This window comes from Carettochelys insculpta, chromosome 8 (assembly GCF_033958435.1).
Source record: "Carettochelys insculpta isolate YL-2023 chromosome 8, ASM3395843v1, whole genome shotgun sequence".
Lineage (NCBI taxonomy): Eukaryota > Metazoa > Chordata > Testudines > Carettochelyidae > Carettochelys > Carettochelys insculpta.
Genome location: NC_134144.1, coordinates 13,230,373 through 13,252,553, shown reverse-complemented (window position 1 = coordinate 13,252,553; position 22,181 = coordinate 13,230,373). Strand labels below are relative to the sequence as shown.

At 44.1% G+C, this 22,181-nt stretch overlaps 2 protein-coding genes across 3 annotated transcripts in view; one reads left to right on the top strand and one right to left on the bottom strand.

Annotated features, from left to right (window-relative positions):
• ALS2 (alsin Rho guanine nucleotide exchange factor ALS2) overlaps positions 1-22,181 on the bottom strand; it is a 231,950-nt gene that overhangs the window by 75,565 nt on the left and 134,204 nt on the right. The window contains exon 4 of one of the 2 annotated variants that reach the window (XM_075001885.1): positions 2,731-3,084. The exons of the other annotated variant lie outside the window; for it this stretch is intronic. The gene's annotated coding sequence lies outside the window, so the exon portion shown is untranslated. The remainder of the gene's footprint in view (positions 1-2,730; positions 3,085-22,181) is intronic. 2 annotated transcript variants of the gene reach the window in all.
• Positions 1-22,181, top strand: part of CDK15 (cyclin dependent kinase 15) — a 54,836-nt gene that overhangs the window by 11,510 nt on the left and 21,145 nt on the right. The window contains exons 7-10 of the mRNA XM_075001890.1: positions 362-485; positions 2,967-3,087; positions 12,696-12,789; positions 20,637-20,700. Coding sequence (XP_074857991.1) covers positions 362-485; positions 2,967-3,087; positions 12,696-12,789; positions 20,637-20,700 — 403 coding nt within the window. The remainder of the gene's footprint in view (positions 1-361; positions 486-2,966; positions 3,088-12,695; positions 12,790-20,636; positions 20,701-22,181) is intronic.

Here is a 22,181-nt window from a genome sequence, read left to right as displayed (position 1 = left end):
ACGCTCTGGGGAGCACTGAGAGCTGGCTGCCTCTTCTGCCTGAGGCCCTGCCCCTTCCAGGACTGTGGAACGGACCCCCCGCCCCCGCCCACCTTGCCCAGGGACCCAGAAAGTCTGTTGGCCTCCCTAGGAGCATATAACCATCAGCTGGTGTAAGTCTCAGAGGTGCCATAATTTTAATGGTTGCAGTTTTCCAATCTCCCTCCTCAGCCTGCGTCACTGCTAAATAAGTTGACAGTTTTTACTGATTCCTCCCTTCCTTTTCCACTGTTTCATTCCAAGGGTTTTCCTGACATTCAGAATGAATATTGCCACAGAAAATTCCATAAATCTGCTTAAGTTTGTTGCCTACTTTTTCTAGCTCTTCATGTTCCAACTTTTGCGAGGCCTGGCTTACATCCACCAACAACATATTCTTCATCGTGATCTGAAACCCCAAAACTTGCTCATCAGTTGCCTGGGTGAGCTCAAATTAGCTGACTTTGGTGAGTCACTGCCTGGTTACAGCTAGTGCTTCTAAGAGCCATGTTTTCCCTTAATTATATTTATGCATCCAAAGCTACCAATGGGTATGTGAGTATAACCTCTCCCACTGCACTTCAAGAAAAGCATCAATTTATAGGCCTGATCCTTCTCTCTTTTTACTGTTACATACTGGAAATAACTTTGTTCAAAACAATTCCATTACAGCACTTTACAACTCTTTCCAGGGAGATGGGAATCAGACTTCTAGATTAGATATGCATCATGCAGAATAGAAGATGATGCAGAGAAATGTAGAGATTTTATTGGAATAAACCAGCTTTGCCAAAAATGAATTATGCAGAACAAATGAGCAGTCCTGTAGCACTTTAAACACTAACAAAATTATTTATTAGCTGACAAGCTTTCGTGGAACAGACCCACTTCTTCAGATCTGGAAAATTCTGATAAATGAAAACTGAGATGAAGAGAATTTAACAGAAAGATAGAAAAAATGAATTAAAAAGCACTACAGGACTGCTTTTTTGTTTCATGGAGACACAGACAAACACGTCTGACTCTCTGTGAATTATGCAGGTCATTCCAAATGTGTGCCAATAAATCCTTCCTTCCACAACATAATGTATTCTGCATATGCCACATTTTACACAGGTTAACATTATATTAGAAATGTTGGAGATTTACTTTTCTTTTAATTAACGATATTTTTGTTACCCTCCCTCCCTCTATTGTCTGTAAAACCAGTTCATCTTAGCATCATATAGCTAATAATAAAGACCCTGTAGAGAGAGAGGAAAAAAAGATAACTAAACTTTCAGGACCCCTAAAATAACTTGTATAAAAATGTCTTGATTTTAAGGTCTGATTATTTGTGATCTAACAGGGCTACAAACAAAGGCCTTAAATTCGCTCATACACAAAGCCCCTCCAAACCTTTCTGGCAGTTAAACCCACTTTAAGGACCAGCCTACCATAGTGTAAAAGGACATAGCTGAGCTGTGGAAAGAGGGATTCTCAGCTCTGTAGTAGTATCAGTCTCCCCTTCTGCATCCCTGATGAGTCTCACCATATTTTGGGACAAATCTTCAGCTGGCAGGTTTGCCAGTTCTGGGTGAACATATTCCTGGAGGTTTCATTAATCTTTAATTCCTGAGGAACAACAATTCTGGAAAGCTTGACAACCCTACCAGCTGATGTCAATGGTTGTAGCTCTATAGAAGTCCATGGAACTATGACAAGTTTTACACCAGTTGACAATGTTCTTCTCTACCTTAATCTTCTGTGCTTGAGCACTAGCTTTGGCACAGCCTGCCCTTTGGATCCATGTCATTTTCAGGAGTGGGGAGAGAATGTCACATTTGGCAGGAACTAAACATTCTGAAGGTGTGTTTGTTCATTCTAAAATGGTAACTGTCTGAAGCTGCTCAGAAGTTGGCAATGCCCTTAGTTCACAGAATTATGGAATCATAGGGTTGGAAGAAATCTCAGGAGGTCATTGACGTTTCTTCCAACTCTATTATTCTATGAACTTTGGGCACGGCACACCTCTGAGCAGGTTCAGACAACTACCATTTTAGAATGAACAAAACTGTCTCACCAAATTTGAATCCGTGGACTAAGCGCCTAAGTAACACTAGACAGGTGGAAGATAAATGGAATCAATCCCATGGCTATAAATACTGTATAAAATATATGTAAATATTATATACACACAAATCAGCATATCTGCTGAACATAGAAACGTCAGACAAATTCCAAAACATTTGTAAAATATGTCCTACACATGTTTTAGCTGCATGCTTTCCCATACTTTTGAAAGAGCTATATTAAGTACTACACAGCTAAGCATAAGTGGATATTTAAGTAGAGACCTTAGAAGCCAAAGTCCATCTGCTTTGTATAAAAATCGGTGGTACTTTTTTTTTTTTTTAAGATCAAGGATTCCAGTGTCCTCAGTCAAAACATTCCTTTCTCCTCCTCACTGTTTTACAGAATGCAGCAGTTGTATTTCACATACAAATGATGTATATATTGATTGTAAAAAGCTTTGGGATCCTTTAGAATAAAAAATACTACAGAACACTAAGCTGTTTTCCTTCTGATTATTAGGAGGCAGATACTGTCCAGGCAGAAGGAAAAGGCATGTCACTGGCCAGTTATACGCTAAGGGAATAAGTCAATTTCAGATATGCAATTCTAGCTATGGCAATTATGTAGCTAGAAACAATGTGTCGGAAATCAACTTACCTGACTGTCTTTACTGAAGGAGGGTGATGGGAGCATTTCTCCAGTTGACCTCTCTTACTCCTTGCTATAGTATAGGGGTCAACTGTCAACCCCAGAGAGATCGATTTTGCATGCAATCGAAGTCCAAAAGATTGACCCTAACCTGGTCGATCTTCCATGTAGCACAGACAAGCCCACTAGGACTTGCAAAGAAACACGGCAGTGTAACTAGATATGCATTTTTCCTATGCTGGCAGGTCTTGCTCGTGCCAAGTCCATCCCCAATCAGACATACTCCTCTGAGGTGGTGACACTCTGGTACCGTCCTCCTGATGTGCTTCTTGGAGCCACTGATTATTCTTCTGATTTGGACATCTGGTGAGAGACCAACATTTTCGTATTTTGGTACCTCTCAGGGAAACTAAAATATAATTTGCTTCATCTTTGCATGACTGAAACAGAGTCAGTCAAGTTTTAGCAACTGTAGACGGACAGATATGCCACAGCCTGTAAGTAGTGCAGGTGCTGTGTTTATACTGTTGGGTTCCTACAAGTGGCAAACATCACTAGCTCTGCTTCCAGGAATGCCACCTGCATGCCTCCCTGAGGTGTCATGAGTCTCACTTAACTAGTAAAGCACTTTCAAATCTTCAGACAGAAAGACTATGCTAAGGCAAACTAGCTTTATTCTGGAGGCATCCAAATTGCTGAGGCTGTGCTATCATTCTGCAAATACTAATTTCTGGAGGCATAATAAGTAGAATTACACCACCAATAAATTTGACCATTGATAATAAAACACAGCTCTGGCCATCAAAGGGTACGTCCACACAAAAAGTTCTTCCGGATAGCTTATTCCAGAGTTATTATTCCAAAAGAAACTATTCCAGAATAACATGTTTGCACTACAGAGAAGCCTTGGAACAAGCAAACCTTATTCCAAAACAGTGTGTCTACACACAGTAGACTCTCTTTCAAAATAGGGCCATTGGATGCACTATGGATTATTTCAAAAGAGGCTCTATTCCCTGTCTACACAGCCCCCCCTTTTGAAATACCTGTTTTGAAATAGGCGCTATTCCTCATAAAATTATGTTCACCTGTTTAAAAATAAATCGTCCACTATTTTGAAACATTTTGAAATCGCAGTTGCATTAGGTAGACTCTAGCAAAATTATTTCACAATAATGTTGCTGTGTAGACATACCTAAAGAGTCCTAGATGGGTTCTGAATTAGAAGGATATTTGGGATTATCTTTATTCCTGTGACTTCTCATCTTTGACACCACTGATCATTTCCTGAACACCTTCCTACCATTAAAATAGGCAAAGTCCCATGTTCTATATCATTACATAGCTGTGTAAGCTACTGCTCAGTTTCACTCCTTCCTCAGGTGCCATAACTCCCTCATTTTGGTATGACTGCTTCTGTGCCTGACATTTTGCCTGTCTTTACAGAGCCCAACAACTCTGCAAGGGCAAAGGCCTCAGGTCTGGGGGCTGAGCAGGAGCCTAATAGGCTGCCAAAATCTGCAAGAAGCACAGGGAGACCTACCTTAGCAGGTGCACGCCCAGCAGAACTTCACTGCCATGAGGCAGGCACCGTCTCCACCAGCATGAGGCTTACTGGAGGTTCTCGTGGCCTGGGCAGTGCAGGGGAATGAGAGCCCTAAGTCCTTTCCCCTCTCCAAGGCTACTGCTACCTTAATTGCATCAGATTTTCAATGAACGCCCGGTTGAAGAAGGACTCTTGTGGTACTGGTTAGCCTCATTGACAGGGCCATTAAAAGCTGCTGCAAGGCTAAGGCAGGTTAGTCCATACCCCTCCTGGTTCCATGCTGCACCGCGGAAGTTGCCAGCAGGACTGGCTCTGATCCAGAGCAGCTGGGGTCTCTATGTGCTGCCCACGCCCTGAGCACACCCTGAGCATGGTGTCACTGACCCTCCACCACACAGGGAGCCTGGGAACAGGGACTTGGGACTGGGCGCAGAAACATGGGCCCAGAGCAACTCTCAGATCCATCTCCCTGCACCTAGGGCAGCTGGAGGGTCCACATTGCTCCCACAACTTCCCAGGCTCCCTGACAGGCTCAATACTGGCCTGGTTGAGGGGCAGGACCTTGGCTGGAAGAGGAAGGGAAGAGGGTAGGGTGCACCGCAGAGAAAAGTGGGCAGGACAGGGTCATCCACTTTCAAATAATGGGAGCGCTATGGCCTCTCTGACCTCCTTAATTCCAGCACCCTAGTGTCCGAGGCAGACATATTCTGGTACCAGCCTGCCTCCACGCACCTCACTGACGCTCAGCCAGGCCACAGGTCTGATCACTCCCTCTCCCTGTGAATATATAAACCTAAGGTTCCTGCTGTACAAAGCCAGCCTCTCTGTTGCATTAACTTAGCCCTAATGTGCACACAGGACACAGGTGCTTGTCTACAAAGATTTCCTCCCATGCTGTCTGTCACCAACAGCATAGCGTAAGGAACTCTTAGCCCCACCCCACTACATTCCATTACAGCACCTTTGTTGTAGCATCTCCTTACAATACAGAATTCAAAGTGTTTGCCTTTCAGAAAGACATCCTGCTGAGAGAATGGGAAGTGTATGAACTCTGTTCACTGACACCCTCTCCCAAGAGTCATTTATTATCTTCATGCAGGCTGCATTTTTAAGTTCGATTTTTATCTATTAGGAAAAAAATGTCCATTGCCAGTGATGTTACTTGTCCATCAGGGACAAACACAAAACTGCTCTTCTTCTGGACATGGGAACTGACATGAAGCTGGGTCAGAATGCCCTTGGCAATGGCATGTGACAGTGAGTGTGAAAGACTTGGCTTAAAGGAACCAATTATAAAAAAAATAAAATATTGTGGCAATTCAGCCATAATGCGCGTGAGCAGCAATACTGTCAGTGGGAGGTGCATGGAAAATGAATGGGACTTTGAATAGATTAAGCAAGGTACAGAAGGAGGCTAACTAGCTCTTGGACTAACTTGCAAAGCTTCTTTAATCTCTTAGTATTCTGTCTGTCGCTCCCTCTCTATCTTTCTGAGACCTTAGAAGATTCAATTAAGAGTCATGAGTGAGACTTTTGGCTTGTCTACACTGGGGGAACGGGGGTGGAAATAAACCTTTCTCTTTCTGAACTTTTCCCTCCCTGCAAAGCGTTCACACAGCCATGAAGGCTAATTCATGGTAAGAAGGCTTTTCGCTCAAAATAATTACTCCAGTTCCGCGAAGGACTTTTGCCAAGGTCAAAAAGGGATGTGTGTGAACAAAGCATGGCCATTAGTGGCCGGTGTGAAAGCTCCTTTTGCAATGCTGTGGCTGCGAAGTGTGACTGTAATGAGAATGCTCCATTTCGCAATGTTGGGGCCATGGGAATACAATTTTCCAACATTACTTTTTTAAACGTAGAATGTTGAAACCAAGCAACGTCAAAAACCTGCAGCACAGACACAGCCTAACAGAATGTTTTGGCAAGAGTACACTGAACATCAGAATCAAAAAAAGTTTTTAAACATAGAATGCAGAGAGTTGGCTTTCTGCAGCTGCTGGTTTCATGGGTACTGCCACCATGGCTGCATATCTTATTTTCAGTCAATCCAGCCCTCTCCCTTCTTGTGCCCAATATACTCTACAGGAACATTGCATCCAGGGCAGATTCAGGAAAATCTGAATCCCCCTGTGAGGTCACTGATGTGGTCTGTCCATTGTAAGACCCCAAATTCAGGATATGGGTTTCTCATTCCTGCCTCAACTTTCTCTGCTCTCTACGCCAGCCAGGGTACTCAAAGGCATTTAAGAACAAAAGGAAATGTGTCCAGAACTAGGACCTGTACTTGAAGATGAGGGGAACAGTGGATGAAGGTTTCCCATTGATCCAGAGGGGAAAATTACCTGCAAATTACCCCACACAGTGCCATAATAAAGAGGAAGAGAGAAATCATGAATCTTTAGAGGGCCCAAATTCTTATCTCCACAGAGGTCACCAGCAGCAGCTTGTACGCTACATGATGTAACCCAGGAATGCAAGCAGTGGGTATCATCCTAGCATTCACACATTGAATTGAGAGATGTTGTTTCAGCAGATTTTGTAGCATTGTCTAAACATACTCTGAGAACACCCACTTTCAGCCATTGGTTACTTATATTACAGTCCACATGAGCCTCATCAGGAACTTGCTGAAATCAAAATCGTAGGCCCCTTCCTGGGTTAGATACTATTCTCACTGGCCCCAATTTTACATCCATGTAACTCCATTGAATTTAGTAGAGTTACTCTTGATTTATACCATAGAATATGAGACTTGCATAAAGCCATACTCTGATGCTCCTCTGTCACTAGTATAAATCAAGGGAAAGCCAGTGAAACAAGTGGAATTACCCCAGTTTAAAACTGGTGTAAGTGAAAGGAGATTCATGCCTTCAAACGATTGAAGAATCCCAAATGGAGCATTGCAATGCCCCACAGTATTTTTCCCTTACAGAAGAATTTGCTGTTTTATCCCAACTACTTGTTTTCTCCACCATGGCTACGTCTACACTAGCACACTACATCAAAGTAGCCTATTTCAACGTAAGGACATCGTAATACGCTACTTGGATGCATATCGTCTACACATCCTCCAGGGCTGGTGTCATCAACGTTCAGTGTCGAAGTAGCGACAGAGAACGTAGAAAGGAGCCGCCGCGGAAGGAAATGTGGACCATCCACACACACAAGTGCTCCCCGTCGAAATAAGGGGCCAGCAAAGCTCCAAGCCACTCCCTTAAAGGGCCCCTCCCAGACACACTTGGCCTGCACAGCGTGAGATCCACAGAGCCAACAACTAGTTGCAGACCCTGTGCACGCAGCATGGACCCCCCCAGCTGCAGCAGCAGCAAAAGCCAGAAGCCCTGGGCTGAGGGCTGCTGCACGCAGTGACCACAGAGCCCTGCAGGGGCTGGACAGAGCATCTCTCAACCCCTCAGCTGATGGCCACCATGGAGGACCCCGCTATTTCGAAGTAACGGGATGCAGATTGTCTACACATCCCCTACTTTGACGTTGAACGTTGAAGTAGGGTGCTATTCCCGTCTTCAGATGGGAATAGTGATTTCGATGTCTCGCCGCCTAACATCGATTTCAGTGTCGAAATAGCACATGGCGCGTGTAGACGTGACACGTGCTATTTCGACGTTGTGCCGGCTACTTCGAAGTAGCCGGCTAGTGTAGATGCACCCCATGTGACATAGTCCCTCATTGCCACTGATTGCTCCAAAGGTAACACTACAGAACAAAAATCCTTTGGGAAGCTTGTAGATACAGGGGGTCCTCTCTATCTGTCGCGATAGGGACCATAAAGTTGTGACTTAAAGCGGAACAATGTATAATAACGAATTCCTCCTCATAAGAAATAAGGTAAATAGAGGGTGATAGGGACTGTAAGAGTGTAAATTTTGCCAATGTGCCCATTTAAACCCTAGTGTACCACTCACTTACTGAACGATACTTTTTAAGCATTTTAAGCACCACTTAAAGAACTTAGTAAGGCACAGAACTCAGTAAGGCACAGAGAGGTTTTACAAGAAATTAATGGCAGAATTATTAACAGACCTCAAAAGACCTGATTTCCAACCCCTGCTCTAACCACTAGGCAAAGGTGCATTTGTGGGCATATAAACTAGAATATCCATGTCTCAATTATAGTAGAGGTATCTAGTCTTTTCTATGATGAAAATTTTATTTCTCCTTTGAAGAGCACACTGAAGGAAACAGTCATAATTGCCGCAGATCCATCGATATATATGCAAGCAAGCATTTAGGGCAGCTTGTCAGCTGCACACAGCAAGGAAAACACAAGTCTTCAAGTCCTGCCTTCCTCACAGTTGCTGCTGCTGCTTCTGATAGTTTTGTCTTTATTAACAGCACAGATTTAATGGTTTCTACAAATAATGACAATACATCAGGATTACAAAAGAGAGGACATATCAGAAAAAGAATGTGTAACCAACTAAAAGTTGTTCCCTCTCCAATTTGACAGCTTGCCTGTCAGTGAAAGAGGACCTGTTTCATTAGACTTCAATGTCTGAACTTTTTGCCCTCAAATAATTCACAGCAAATGTTATCTGAGCATAGAAAAACTTGTTGTGTTATACTTCCAGTTGTGACAGCTGTCTGGATCTCTGCACTAATGAAAACCATAGCAGCTCTAGATGTCTGTTTCTGGTATTTTCTCCTGTTCAGATTGGAACTCTATTGCTATAGACCAGAGGTCAGCAACCCTTGGCATGGGTGCCAAGAGTGGCATGCAAGACGATTTTCATTGAAACACAAGGCAGGAGCACAGTCCCACTTCCCCCATGCAGCTGGGAGCTTGCTCAAAGCCATGCTGCCTATGGATTTACAAAAGACCAGCTAGTGCTACCAACCACCATCTAAATGGTAAAGCTCTTCATCTTCATTTATTTATTAACAAAACTGTTGAAAGTAGAACTACTAATGACTTTAAAAAGTATCACCAGCACTCAGACCATACATAGACATCCAAAGGTCAAATTTCGGCACGCCACCTTGGTAAGGTTGCTGACCCCTGCTCTAGACCCTTGCATTAGAGGCAGTTTAGATAACAGAGATCAGTTTTGTAACCCCCTTTGCCTCACAAATATTAGGGAAAAATACAGCAGGCTCCAATGACAAGGGTAAGGTTTTCTTCACCAAGGTCTAAGCGGGTCAGAAGGAGCCTGAACCTGGCTTTTAAATGGCTAAAGGCACATTTACTACCATTCTGTACATGCCGAGCCTTTAGTTTAAGAGCTCCTTACTGGGATCCAGGGTGTCTGTGTATGGCTTCATGAGTCAGAGAAACAAGGAATAAGCAGGTTCAGCAAGCATTACTACAGGCATTTCCATTCCCCAATATTGATATTCTGGTCTGGGAAGAGAGTTCTACTCAGCAGCCTTCTGAACAGACCACAATTCCTCAAAATTTGTGTCATGCACCCTTCCCAAACACCTCACGTTGACGTTGGTGAAACAACATTTGTGATCCACCAGTACCTGCAGCACAATACAGAAGTACCCCTTACGGTTAATGTATTCTGAGGCCTGGTTTTTCGTGCCAGGATGGGGATGTGCGTTCCATCTATGGCCTCACTGCAGTTAGGGAATCCCATGGCAGCAAAACCATCCACTATGTCCTGGACATTCCCCATAGTCACTGTCTTTCGCAGGAGAAGGTCAGTGATTGTCTTGGCTACCTGGATGACAATAGCCCCCACTGTAGATTTGCTCACTCCAAATTGATTTCCGACTGACTGGTAGCTGTCTGGTGTTGCAAACCTCCACAGAACAATTGCCACATGATTTTCAACTGTCAAATCAGGCCTCACTGCATTTCCGGGTGGGAGACAGCAGTTCACAAAGTTCCATGAAAGTGGCCTTACACATGTGGAAGTTTTGCAGCCAGTGCTAATTGTCCCATGCCTGCAAAACGATGCGGTCCCACCAGTCTGAGCTGGTTTCATGAGTCCAAAATCTGCGCTCCAGGGTGTACAATGCATCCAGTGCTGCCACCAACTCCGCATTCCTCCTCTCCTGATCTCAATGTGTGGAAATGCTTCTCTGCCTTAAGGTGCTCATCCTCCAAGGGTATTAAGTTCAGAATATACAGCATTGTAGTGTGGGAAGTCATCAGAAAACATTGCACCAAACATTGATGTGTCTGCAGATCCATGTTATCCTTTGTAATGGCATGTGGGAGGCAATGTAAAATCAGTGCTAAGATTCCCTTGGTCATTTTTTTTCCAACAGGAAGCAGGAAGTGAGGGAAATGCACTGTGGGATGATGACATCAGACACTCAGAACCATTTTTGGCAACTTCTTTCCCATAAGACACAGACACAGAGACCCAAAATGCAACAGAGCTGCAGGAACCGAGGGACAGGTGCCCACAATGCACTGCTGCCACAGTTGAACTAGGCAATTTAATGGGAATACACCAAGTCAACTTTGTGAGAAGTTGCTGACACTCAACTTCAACTTTATAAAATCTAGTGATAAAAAGTCAACTTTAATAAATTCAACTTTATTCCCAAGTGTAGACATATCCTATGTTAGCAGTTGTAGCAGTAACAAGAGAATTCACATCCTATTAAAGCCAAGCAGTAGAGGGCAACACAACCTCACATACTTATTTTTGTAACAGAGAGGGAGCCGTGTTAGTCTATATGCTATCAAACCAAAAAAACAGTAAGTAGCGCTTTAAACACTAACAAAATAATTTATCAGGTGAGCTTTTGTGTGACAGACCCACTTCTTCAGACCAACTTATTTTTGTATTTGAGATGTTAAGAGTCAGTAGAGAGCAGTGGTGATGTCAGACAGTCCATGCAACATACAGACTCAGAGGTGACCCTGCTGCTTCAGTGGAGACATTTTGGAACATCTCCATCTTCCGTAATGTCCCCAGAACACCTGAACTATTAGCCTGAAGGGATATTCCACTGAAAATAATGCAGCTATATTGGCCATTGCTGCTTGTTTTAAAGTAAGGTCAGATGCATCTAACAGTGCCAAGTATGGAAATCATAATTCTTTCTACCACTAATCCTCCCGTGTAGCACACCATGAGATAAAAGTAAAGTCAGTTCTAAGGGTAGGTCTTCGCTATGCGGAACACTGACCCAGTCAGGGTTGATCTTCTCGGGTTTGATTTTGTGCGCCTAGTAGGGACACGTGAACTTGAACTATCTGGAGTTGGCAGGCAACCACTGTACTCCTTGATATTACAAGGAGTAAGGAAGATTGACAGGAGAGTTTCTCCCATCACTCTCCCTCTGTGAGGACAGCTAGGTAAATCAGTAGTAGGTAAGTTGATTCTAGCGATTGCCATAGCTAGCATTGACTTTAATGTGTCGTGTAGACTTGGCCTAACCCTGATCCATTAAACTATAGCTATTTGAATAAAAGCCAGTTCTCCTGAAAGTGAAAAGACTGTTGCTCTAGACATTCAGTATCCATCTGCAACTGTCTAGGATTTGTTCTGAAGGGAAACTCAATCGCACTAGAGGGAACTCCAGGAGGCTCAAAGTTCTATTCCTTGTGATGGGCCAAGGCAGAAGGGGGAAAATTTTGCCTCTGTAGAGGAGAGGAAGGAGTGTTGTTACAACATTCAAAACTGAGAATTAGTGTAGGTAGAGAGAATAAGGAATTCATTGGCAGAAATGGTAACTAATAAAATACAGTATCAGAAACTAAGGAGGATAGTGTTAGAAAAAGAATAAGTACAAAGATAGTTGCAATACGTGAAGTTTACCCTCAAATGGAAAGTAAAGGATACAGAAGTACAGATCTCTACACTATGATCCACGACAAGAATAACATTTCTGTCTCGTCATGAAATTAAAGAACAACAACTATTTAACCCGCTACTATCTGTGTTGGCTAACTGCTCCTCTCAGACAAGGGGACAGCACTGAAGGGACAATAATTCTAGGAAACAGGAATTTCACAATACTTTTTTGTCCAGTGTTGCTGAGATGCGGAAAGTATATCCTACACATTTAAATAAGTTGGAATGAATGCTCGTTGGAAAATTGGTCATGTTTAGTTGTTTTTGGTTCATTTTTGCAGCAAGGAATTAATTACTTCTGAAGGAAAACTCTCTGAATGCACAATGCTTTTCTGGTGTGGTGTGCCAGATCTGTAGCCAAAAGCCACAAATAAAGCCCTATTTATGTGTAAGTGCCAGGGATTGTGACTACAAAACCAATCTAAGCAGCGTTACATTTCCCAATAGGATTTTATACACACACACACACTGCATCTGAGGATGCAGTTCTTTGCCCACGAAAGCTTATGCTCCAAAATATCTGTTAGTCTATAAGATGCCACAGGACTTCTTGTTGTTCTCAAAGATACAGACTAACACGGCTACCTCTCTGATACTACACACACTGTACATGTTGCTTACTTGACTGAGTTAGTCTTTCTTTTTTGCAGGGGTGCAGGCTGCATATTGGTTGAAATGCTCCAGGGTAAGCCCCTGTTCTCAGCAGTTACTGGTATTCTGGAACAACTGGAGAAGATCTGGGAGGTGAGTAAAATATAGCCAGGAAGCTGAGAGGAAACCAGTGCTCTTTTTGTGCCATACTTGCCAGTACTGAGTACCAGCACCTTGACAACCCCAGGCGTGGGATTGGTCAGGGCTGGGGGGTGGAGAAGAGGTGGGGCGAAGGTCAGAAGGGGTGAGTCCTAGGGCATTCGGCCCTCAATGCTGCCCAGATTACGGTGCTACCCCATCACTTCCCTCGCAGCCATGCACAGCAGCACTGCTGTGGCAATTCAAAAGAGCCCAGGGGCAATTGCCCTCTTTCCTCCCCGAAATGGTGGGCCTGGTCAGATCCCATAAACTAATTTATACAGTAAACCCTCAATTTAACGGACTAATGGGGGGAAGGGGTGTCGGTTAAACCTGAAAGTCCATTAAATATGAGGGTTTACTGCCCACCCACCCCCACTACCTCCCCCAGGCACAACACAAACACCCCCCAGAAAAGCCAGTGACTGCCCAGACCGCCACTGCTGGAGTCGCTGGAGGAGCTGCCAGACCCCGCTGTGTATGGCTGGAGGGCTGCCTGGCTGGAGCTTTTCCGCTGTGCATGGCTGGGACCTCACCATGCAGCTGGAAGAGCAGTACCGGAGCTTCCCACCAGGGGTGGGGCATGTATGCAAGTGCTGTCTGCCCACGTATGCAGCCCACCCCTGGTGGGAGGAGCGCATGGCAGCTCTGGGCCGTAGCGGTCCAGGCCGCTGTGGAGGGTTCAGTCGCATCAGATCACAGTGGCTGGAAGTGATGCCCCAGTAAGTCCCTTATTTTTTTGGGAGGAATGGAGGGCAGGCTTTAGGGTTTTATAGGCACTGATTAAGCGGGCTTTGGGAACAAGGGGTGGGCTGCCAGAAGTCTGTTGTTCCCAAAGTCCACTAAATTGGGGTCTGTAAAATCGAGGGTTTTCTGTATTTGGTAACTTTCCTACAAGCACTAGAGTACATCAAAATGACTTTCCTTTGAGGTTTGTCATTTCATCAAAAATTTAAAGCCAATTACACTGACATCAAACTGAAGGAGGCATAAAAGGTACGTAGTTACTGCAAATCCTGTTCCCTCTAGTTAACACCCTTACTTGTCCAAGGCATACTGTAGATACCTTTCAAAAGGTGCTAGCATTGTTTCACCAGCTTACGCTACTGATTTGTGACTGCAGCACTGAAAATTCCAGCAAGATTCTGGGCTGATCCACACTAGAAAATTAGGCTGGTAGCTAAAATAACTTATGTCCTGGATAGAGAGCATTAGAACAATGGAAGAATTCTTCTGTTGACCCAGCTACGGCCTCTTGTGACATGGATAACCATCAGCATAGGTAGAGTCCACACTAAAGTACTACAGTAGCACAGCTGCACGACTGTCACTGTAGTAACAGAGAGGTAGGCATGGTAGTCTGAACTCCAACCAAACAAAGCAGCAGAAATGCAGCACTTTAAAGACTGACAAAATGATTTATTAGGTGATGAGCTTTCGTGGGACAGACCCACTTCTTCAGATCAGCTGTCACTGTAGTGTTCTAAGTGTAGAGAAGCCTTCTAAAGACACAATCCTATTCCCATTGTTGTTAATGTCAACACCATCACTGATGTCCATGTGTAAAGGGAAGCAGGTTGAAGGGCTAAGCCCATACTAGTGACTCCTCATGGAAGTGTAAGTTGCCGGGCCGTTAAGAGGATTAGGAAAAATCAACAGATTCTGCCATTATTCTGTATCACAGTCCCTCAGAAATTCCAGTTTTCATGTTCATCTGGTTCCAACTCATGTTCGACTAGAACCAGGGTGGGGTATACTGATCTCCTTGGGACTGCTGGTATCCCAAGAAACCAAGAAAACCCGGAAGGAACAGGGAGAGACCAGTAGGCATATTCTAATAAAGTCTACTGGGGAAGGGATTAGGGGAGTTGGAATTTCTAAATGAGAACTCATTTGTTTGACCTGCAATGTCCCATCTTTTATTTGTGCTGCTGAATGACCTACATCTCTCTGCACTTGGGCTATATAAAGGTGATATAACCAACATACACCCTGGTGCATACTGCTGTTGGTCTTTGACGCTTCAAAAACACAAACCATTAGCAGCATCTTGTTTTTCGCTTTGAGCAGCCAATGCTGACAAACTTTGGCCACATCTTCAGCTTCTCTGTGGACTTACCCCTCTGAAATGGCACTTTCTAACATGTGATTGACCCAAAGAGGAGAAAACACAACTCTGCAGCTGAGGCAGTAGAAAAATGGTTCTTCAGGCTCAAGCCTGAGCTACATGTACTCTACAAATTACTTTGGCATAATTTAGGGCACTCTATATAGGAGCTGGGTGAAAACTTCTTATGGGTTGGGTTAATAATTTATACTACAAAAGACAGAAATAACATTTAAAAATCAGGAAGGAAGGTCTAAGAGCCATGAAACAGTTAATCTGTTACACAGAAGGTTCGATGTTATTATACATTTATGTCGGGAAGACAAGTATACCGAGAGCAAGATTTTCAGAACTGTCTAGCGACTGTCAGGCATCCAACCTGGTACATGATGTTTAGAGGGTAGGTGCTTGGAATGCTCTAAAATCAGGTCCTTTAAAATGTTCCATTTTACCAAAACCAAAGGTAACCTACATCTTGAATCACGTTTGCTTATCATCAGCCTATGTCTGGGTGCTTGCCTCAGTCTGAAGCTGTTTGTATAGAACTAATACCAACATGTTTAGTTAAACTATAGATGGCTCTGACGGTGTGACATGAGCATCCATCCAATCTAGTCATCAAGGCTGAGAGTCTGATTAAGTAAAATGTGCTCTTTAAAAACTTGCATTGTAGGTAGTACAGGTCTGCAGATGGGGCAGAGGGGGCAGTTGCCCCATGGCCTGGCATTTCAAAGGGGCCCAGAGCTCTGTCCACCACTGCTGTTCAAATAACAGAGCTGGCAGCTGGAGCTCCAAGCCCCTTTGAAATGCTGCAGTGACGCTAAGGGCTTACTGCCCTTGGCCCATCCCTTCCACACTTGGCCCTGTCCCTTCCGGGAGCAAGGAGTGGCCCTGGCCTTCCATTTGCCCCTTCTGAGATCGTAAATGCACTTAACAAGCTTAAATGATTAGCTCTAAATTCCCAGGTGTCAGACGTGGATTTTGCACTAGATAGCCAAACATTCAGTGGCTGTCAGTGACTTCTGTAGGGCTCAGTGGGAGATGGGACCGTACCAGTGAATTGTCCAAAATGGTAACCAGCTAAAGCACACAAGGGAGAAATATAAAAGGGCTGGTAACGCAAAGCAACTGACGGGATGGGCTGGGGGTCTCTGTGGAATATAACATGGCTTTTGTATGACTTTGGTGGGAGCAAGGTGCTCAAGCCCCATGAGGCTGTGCCATTTCCTTGCCCACATCTTAATTCCAGATGTGTTGTATAGGAGAACATTTTTCGTCTACAGTATTCTGTAGTTTCACAAAAAACAAGCAGTCCTGCAGCACCTACCCCTCTGAGAGTATTCTGTAGGGCTGTGTGACAAGAAATAAAATGCTTTGGACTGTTTTTACACTGAATATGTTTATTGTACAACAAGAAGTCTTGTGGCACCTTATAGACTAACAGATATTTTGGAGCATAAGCTTTTGTGGGCAAAGACCCACTTCATCAGATGCATGGGGGGGGGGGTTCAGAGGGGTATTTACAGAGTGGGGTCCCAGTAAGAGGGAGGGCCAGAGCTGACAAGGTCTATTCAGCAAGGTGGAAATGGCCCAGTATCAACAGCACTTATCAAAAGAGGAAAAAACAACTTGTAACTCTTTGCTGGATTCAGCACATGTAAAATCATTTTGTTTATTTATGCCCACGTAGGTGCAACAAACAGGAGCGCAGAAGAATATTATAGGGAGGGAATAATTCATGGTTACAATATCTTTACTGGTTTAATATTTTATTTTTGCAGACGGAAATTGAGTGAATCCTACAACAAATGTGACAATCACAGGATTTTTATATTTAGAAATTTGTAGATATTACATCTGCTTTCAGGGACAGAGCTTCAATCAGAATGATTTTAGACATGTAACATATTTCAGACAAGATGCTAAGATATTTTAGGAGAAATCGCACCCTGTTCAGTCACATGCCATGCTAAATGGAACAAAAATTTTGCCATTCCTATATCACATGTAGTGATGCTGCACAGAGTGTGGAAGGACAAGATGCTTTGTTTCCCTGAGTAATTTTAACTTACTAATGCTAATTCTAGGTTGCTTGTTTTTCCATAAAAATGTGTGATAATTTGAGCCAGAGATTTGTTATAGCTAGATTTAAAGAACATAGAAAGAACTTGTCAAAGAGAAAGTAATCTTATGAGTATGTCTGTATCAGTTAAATATATATAGTCCAGACCTAGATTCTGATCAGGCGCCTATTCATTGGGAGATCAAACTCAAAACAAAGCCCTAGAACAGGGGTCAGCAACCCCTGGCACACATGCCAAGAGTGGCACGCGAGCCAATTTTCATTGGCATGTGAGGCAGAAGCTCAGCCCCGCTGCTCCTCCCCGCATGCAGCCGGGAGCTTGCTCAAAGTCATGTCGCCTGTGGATTAACAAAAGACCAGCTAATGCTACCAACCACCACCTAAATGATAAAGCCGTGCATCTTCATTTATTTATTAATGAACCTCTTGTAAGTAGGACTATTAGTGACTTCAAAAAGTATCACTGGGACTTGGACCATATATAGAGGTCAAAAGGTCAAATTTCAGCACTCTGCCGCGGAGAGGTTGCTGATCCCTGCCCTAGATCCAAATTCCTGGAAATTAAGCACTGGACTGAAATGTCATTGTTTGCTGTCACATCAACTTTTAAAGAGCTGATGCAAAACATGTATTTCTAACTTCTGATGAAATTGCATAATTGGCATTACATACTGTATTCCGAGCCCTTGCCTCATTCACACTCCAGGTACTCTAATCCTTCCCTGCTCAGCAAAGAACTTAAGCACATATTTACTGTTAATTACATCCATAAGTACTTTGGTGAACAAGGATGATTTACTGAATTTGGACTGCAAAGCCCAATTCTTCCAGGTGCTGAACTCTCCCTCAGTTTCCACTGACTTCTGTAGAAGTTAAAGACTCTCTGTAGCTCACAGGAGGGGCTCAGCATGTGACAGAATCAGGGCCAGAATTACAGCAGGAACAACACTTCAAAACTTTAGCTTGGTCTAAGATAGGCAGGTAAGTTCATTGCAGCTACACAATTGTAGCTATGGCAATTGCGTAGCCAGAATCAAATGATCTTCAGTCAACTTACTTGGCCGTCTTCGCAGAGGGAGGTCGACAGGAGAAACTCTCCTGTCGACCTCCCTTACTCCTTGCAATACCAAGGACTACAGGGGTCCACAGCCGACCCCAGATAGTTCAATTTTGCGTGTCTCTACCAGACACATGAAATCAAACTCTGGAAAATCAACCCTGCCCAAGCTGCTATTCCATGTAACGTGGACATACCCTTGCACCTGGATTTTCAGCACTGTATTTCAAGGATTTCAGACTCAGAGGTTGATGTGGCTTGTTAGATAAGAGCACAGTGCAAACTTCTGAATTCAGGTTCAGATTATAAACGCCCTCACCTAATTTAGGGGTAAGAGGTCTGGGATGTGCTTTGAGCCAATTGGCAGACATAACGGCTACGTCTACACGTGAAGCCAACATCGAAATAGCTTATTTCGATGTAGCAACAACGTCTACACATCCTCCAGGGCTGGCAACGTCGATGTTCAACTTCGACGTTGCGCGGCACCACATCGAAATAGGCGCTGCAAGGGTACGTCTACACGCCAAAGTAGCACACATCGAAATAAGGGCGCCAGGCACAGCTGCAGACAAAGTCACAGGGCGGACTCAACAGCAAGTCGCTCCCTTAAAGGGCCCCTTCCAGACACAGTTGCACTAAACAACACAAGATACACAGAGCCTACAACTGGTTGCAGACCCTGTGCCTGCAGCATGGATCCCCAGCTGCCGCAGCAGCAGCCAGAAGCCCTGGGCTAAGGGCTGCTGCCCACGGTGACCATAGAGCCCCGCAGGGGCTGGAGAGAGAGCATCTCTCAACCCCCCAGCTGATGGCCGCCATGGAGGACCCGGCAATTTTGACGTTGCGGGACGCGGATCGTCTACACGGTCCCTACTTCGACGTTGAACGTCGAAGTAGGGCGCTATTCCGATCCCCTCATGAGGTTAGCGACTTCGACGTCTCGCCGCCTAACGTCGAAGTTAACTTCGAAATAGCGCCCGACGCGTGTAGCCACGACGGGCGCTATTTCGAAGTTAGTGCCGCTACTTCGAAGTAGCGTGCACGTGTAGACACAGCTAACATGTCCTATTTGTGCTATAATTTTGTTGTTTATGAATTAATGTATCCTCATCCAAACCAGTCACCCCAGCCATTCTGCTCGTCTTGCAGCTTTTAGGAACTTTCATCATGGCCATATTTCATTTCCAAAATACAGGTGAAAAAAGCTTGCTGCTGTCATGACTACTCTCCATATTTGTTGTCTGTATCATATTTTAATGTTGTCAATTCTTGCAATTGTCTCATGAGTCTCATAATATCTGGTACTTATTTCAAGCCCCAGCTCCTGATATCAGGTGATTACTTGAAAATCTGAGCTTTCCTCTTAAAGAAACGTGATGTTGCTAGCTTTCCTGGTTGCACAGAAGAACCAAAAACCATGGGCTCCCCAAGACTCCCAAAAGCAGACAGCAAATAAACGATTTCGGGACCCTGCCTCAGATTTCTGAGTGCCTGGAGTTTGCAGTACTGTTTTCATCTTCTCATGCCACCCACTGGGTATGAACTTCATGTGTTTGGCAGTGTTTGTCTACAGAGAGTTATACGCAGGGCATTTGGTAATAACCGTCACATTGAACAGCTGCAGTTCCAAAGAGAAAATGTATACAGATGTGCTCAGCAGCAAAAGGCACCTTAGGGAATATTTACTGGCCTGAATTCCCCTACCTGAGGAGTGCCGAGCCAGGCAGACTGACATTCCAGGCAAAAGGAGACACCGAGGCTCAGCACTTCTCAGAATCAGGCCCTGAATTATTTTTAGCACCTGTCAGTAGATGTTTGCCATCTTTTCTTTTTGATCTTAAAACAGCAGGGGTCCTGACCACAGCAACAGCGCACTGTGACAGAACGAATATCATGTGGTGCAAGTGCCACTGCACAGAATCACTCATCAATGTAATCTTGGCCTTAGGGGTGCACCTTAGTTGTAAACATGGCTATACAATGACCCCTGTTATGGCAAATACCCTCGTAAATGACACCTGTCAATGCAGCTGCACATATACATTGATATTCCAGCAGCAATGGCATTAAACTTTGGCAAGTCCCTTTATAGTAGAAATCCAGCACTACTGAAGCATCTTTTACAAACAGAGACAGATTTCAATTTCAGCTACCCTAGAGTAGGTCCAGGTGTAATTTAATTGATTTCCAAGGGATTATTCTGGATTCACAGTAGTGTAATTGAGATCAGACTATCAGGCTACAGGTACATTGTAGCCATAACTTGAAATAACTTGCCTTATTTCAAACTTGGTGCTGTCCAAATGGCACCAAATTTCAAAATAAGGGGCTATTTTGAGGTGTCTGCTACCCCTCTCATGACAAGGGGTAGCGGAAACTGAATCCCAAGCTTGAAATAGAACGGCTTAGCATAATTTAGTCCTGGAGCTACTATTTCAGGATACAGTTGTGTCCCAAAAAAAGCAAAAATAGCGTAGCCACAGCCTTAGACCATACAAATGGATTCACAAACATAAAGCTGACTTCTGTTCTCTCACTCTTGCTTCACTCAGGTGTTGAGGGTCCCAACTGAGGATACCTGGCCAGGATTTTCCAAGCTTCCCAACTATAAACCAGGTATACTCTCGATGAGAAGCCTTTTACATGCACTCTGAATTACTGACTGTTCCAGAGCTGGATCAATAATTTTCCATACAAATGATTGCAACACTTTACAGAAATTAGGGTGTCTTAGTACATCCCTAAAGCTTTCAGACTGATTTAACATTTTGTTGTACTGCATGCAGAAGAGACAGGCATTGTGTACACTTGCACTTTTGTTGGCCAAATTTTGTGGTGTGAAAAAGCACACCCTGACTGACATAAGATTCATCCACAACATGTTGGTGTGGACACTGCTATGTCAGCAGGCAATGCCCGGCTACTGACATAGCTACCACCACTCGTGGAGGGCAGTTTAATTATGCTGACGAGAGAGCCTTCTCCCACAGTATAGAGCAGCTGCACATGACACCTTACAGTGGTGTGGCTGCAGCAGTACAACTGTGTCACTGACAGGTCCATACAGTATAGATATAGCTTTAGGCTGGGTCTATACCAGGCAGGTAAATTGACTGCAGATACACAATTCTAGCAATGGCAATTGCGTAGCTAGAATCAACTTATCTGCAATCGACTTACCTGGCTGTTTACTCCTCGGGTTGACTGCCGATCCCAGATACTTGGATTTTGCATGTCTCTACCAGGATCACAAAATCGAACTCTGGAAGATCAGGCCTAGACAAGCCCTTTGTTAGTATGCAGTTCAATTTAAAGGGCTGGCATCTCCTATTCTACCCCGGACAAGGTGACAAATATTTGTATGGTCTGTCAGTACCTTTTATTCTTAAGAAGCTGAGGTGGGATGCCTTTAAAACTTTTTTTCAAAGATCACTGCCCCTGATTTTGATGCGGGCAAGGTAAGAGGTGTGTGTGATTTATAAAGCTGCTTTATTTCCAAGCAGCCTAGTTGAGAAGTCTGTGTCCTTAACTTCAAAGGGCCAGTTGTTTCTTATTTTGATGTGGGCAGATTGAGAAGTATGCTTTGAAAACCAGGCGTGCTCTCTCTCTCTCTCTTTTCATGTTTTCTCTGGGGATATCTTTCAGAGCAGTATAGCCAAGTGTCAATGAGGGAGAAATGATGAGCACCAATTCTCAGCCTCTCAGCAGGATCATTCTCTAAGAGATATATAAAAGTGAAATATTAAAAATCCCAGAATGTGAAATCCATCCATCCATGACCTAGCTGGGCTCTCTCACTCACACTCTGAGAGGTGGGAGGGGGACGTATCTATCTTAAAAAAAGCGGAGGAGGGAAAAGAAGGGCTTTGAGTAAGAGGTTTACGTGTTTAGTAGAGCATGGTAACATCCCTTCAAAGGAGTGGGTGTTGCTTTGTGACCCACTCCAAAACGCCCCTCCTTTGACTTCAGGGTTTGGACACTAAACATCCCCCATTTTCACATGATAACTGCGATTGGCCGAACAATAACATGGTCTCCCATTCTAAAGGACGGGACTCTTTCACACAATTAGCCGAGACGCATTAATCAAACTGGCG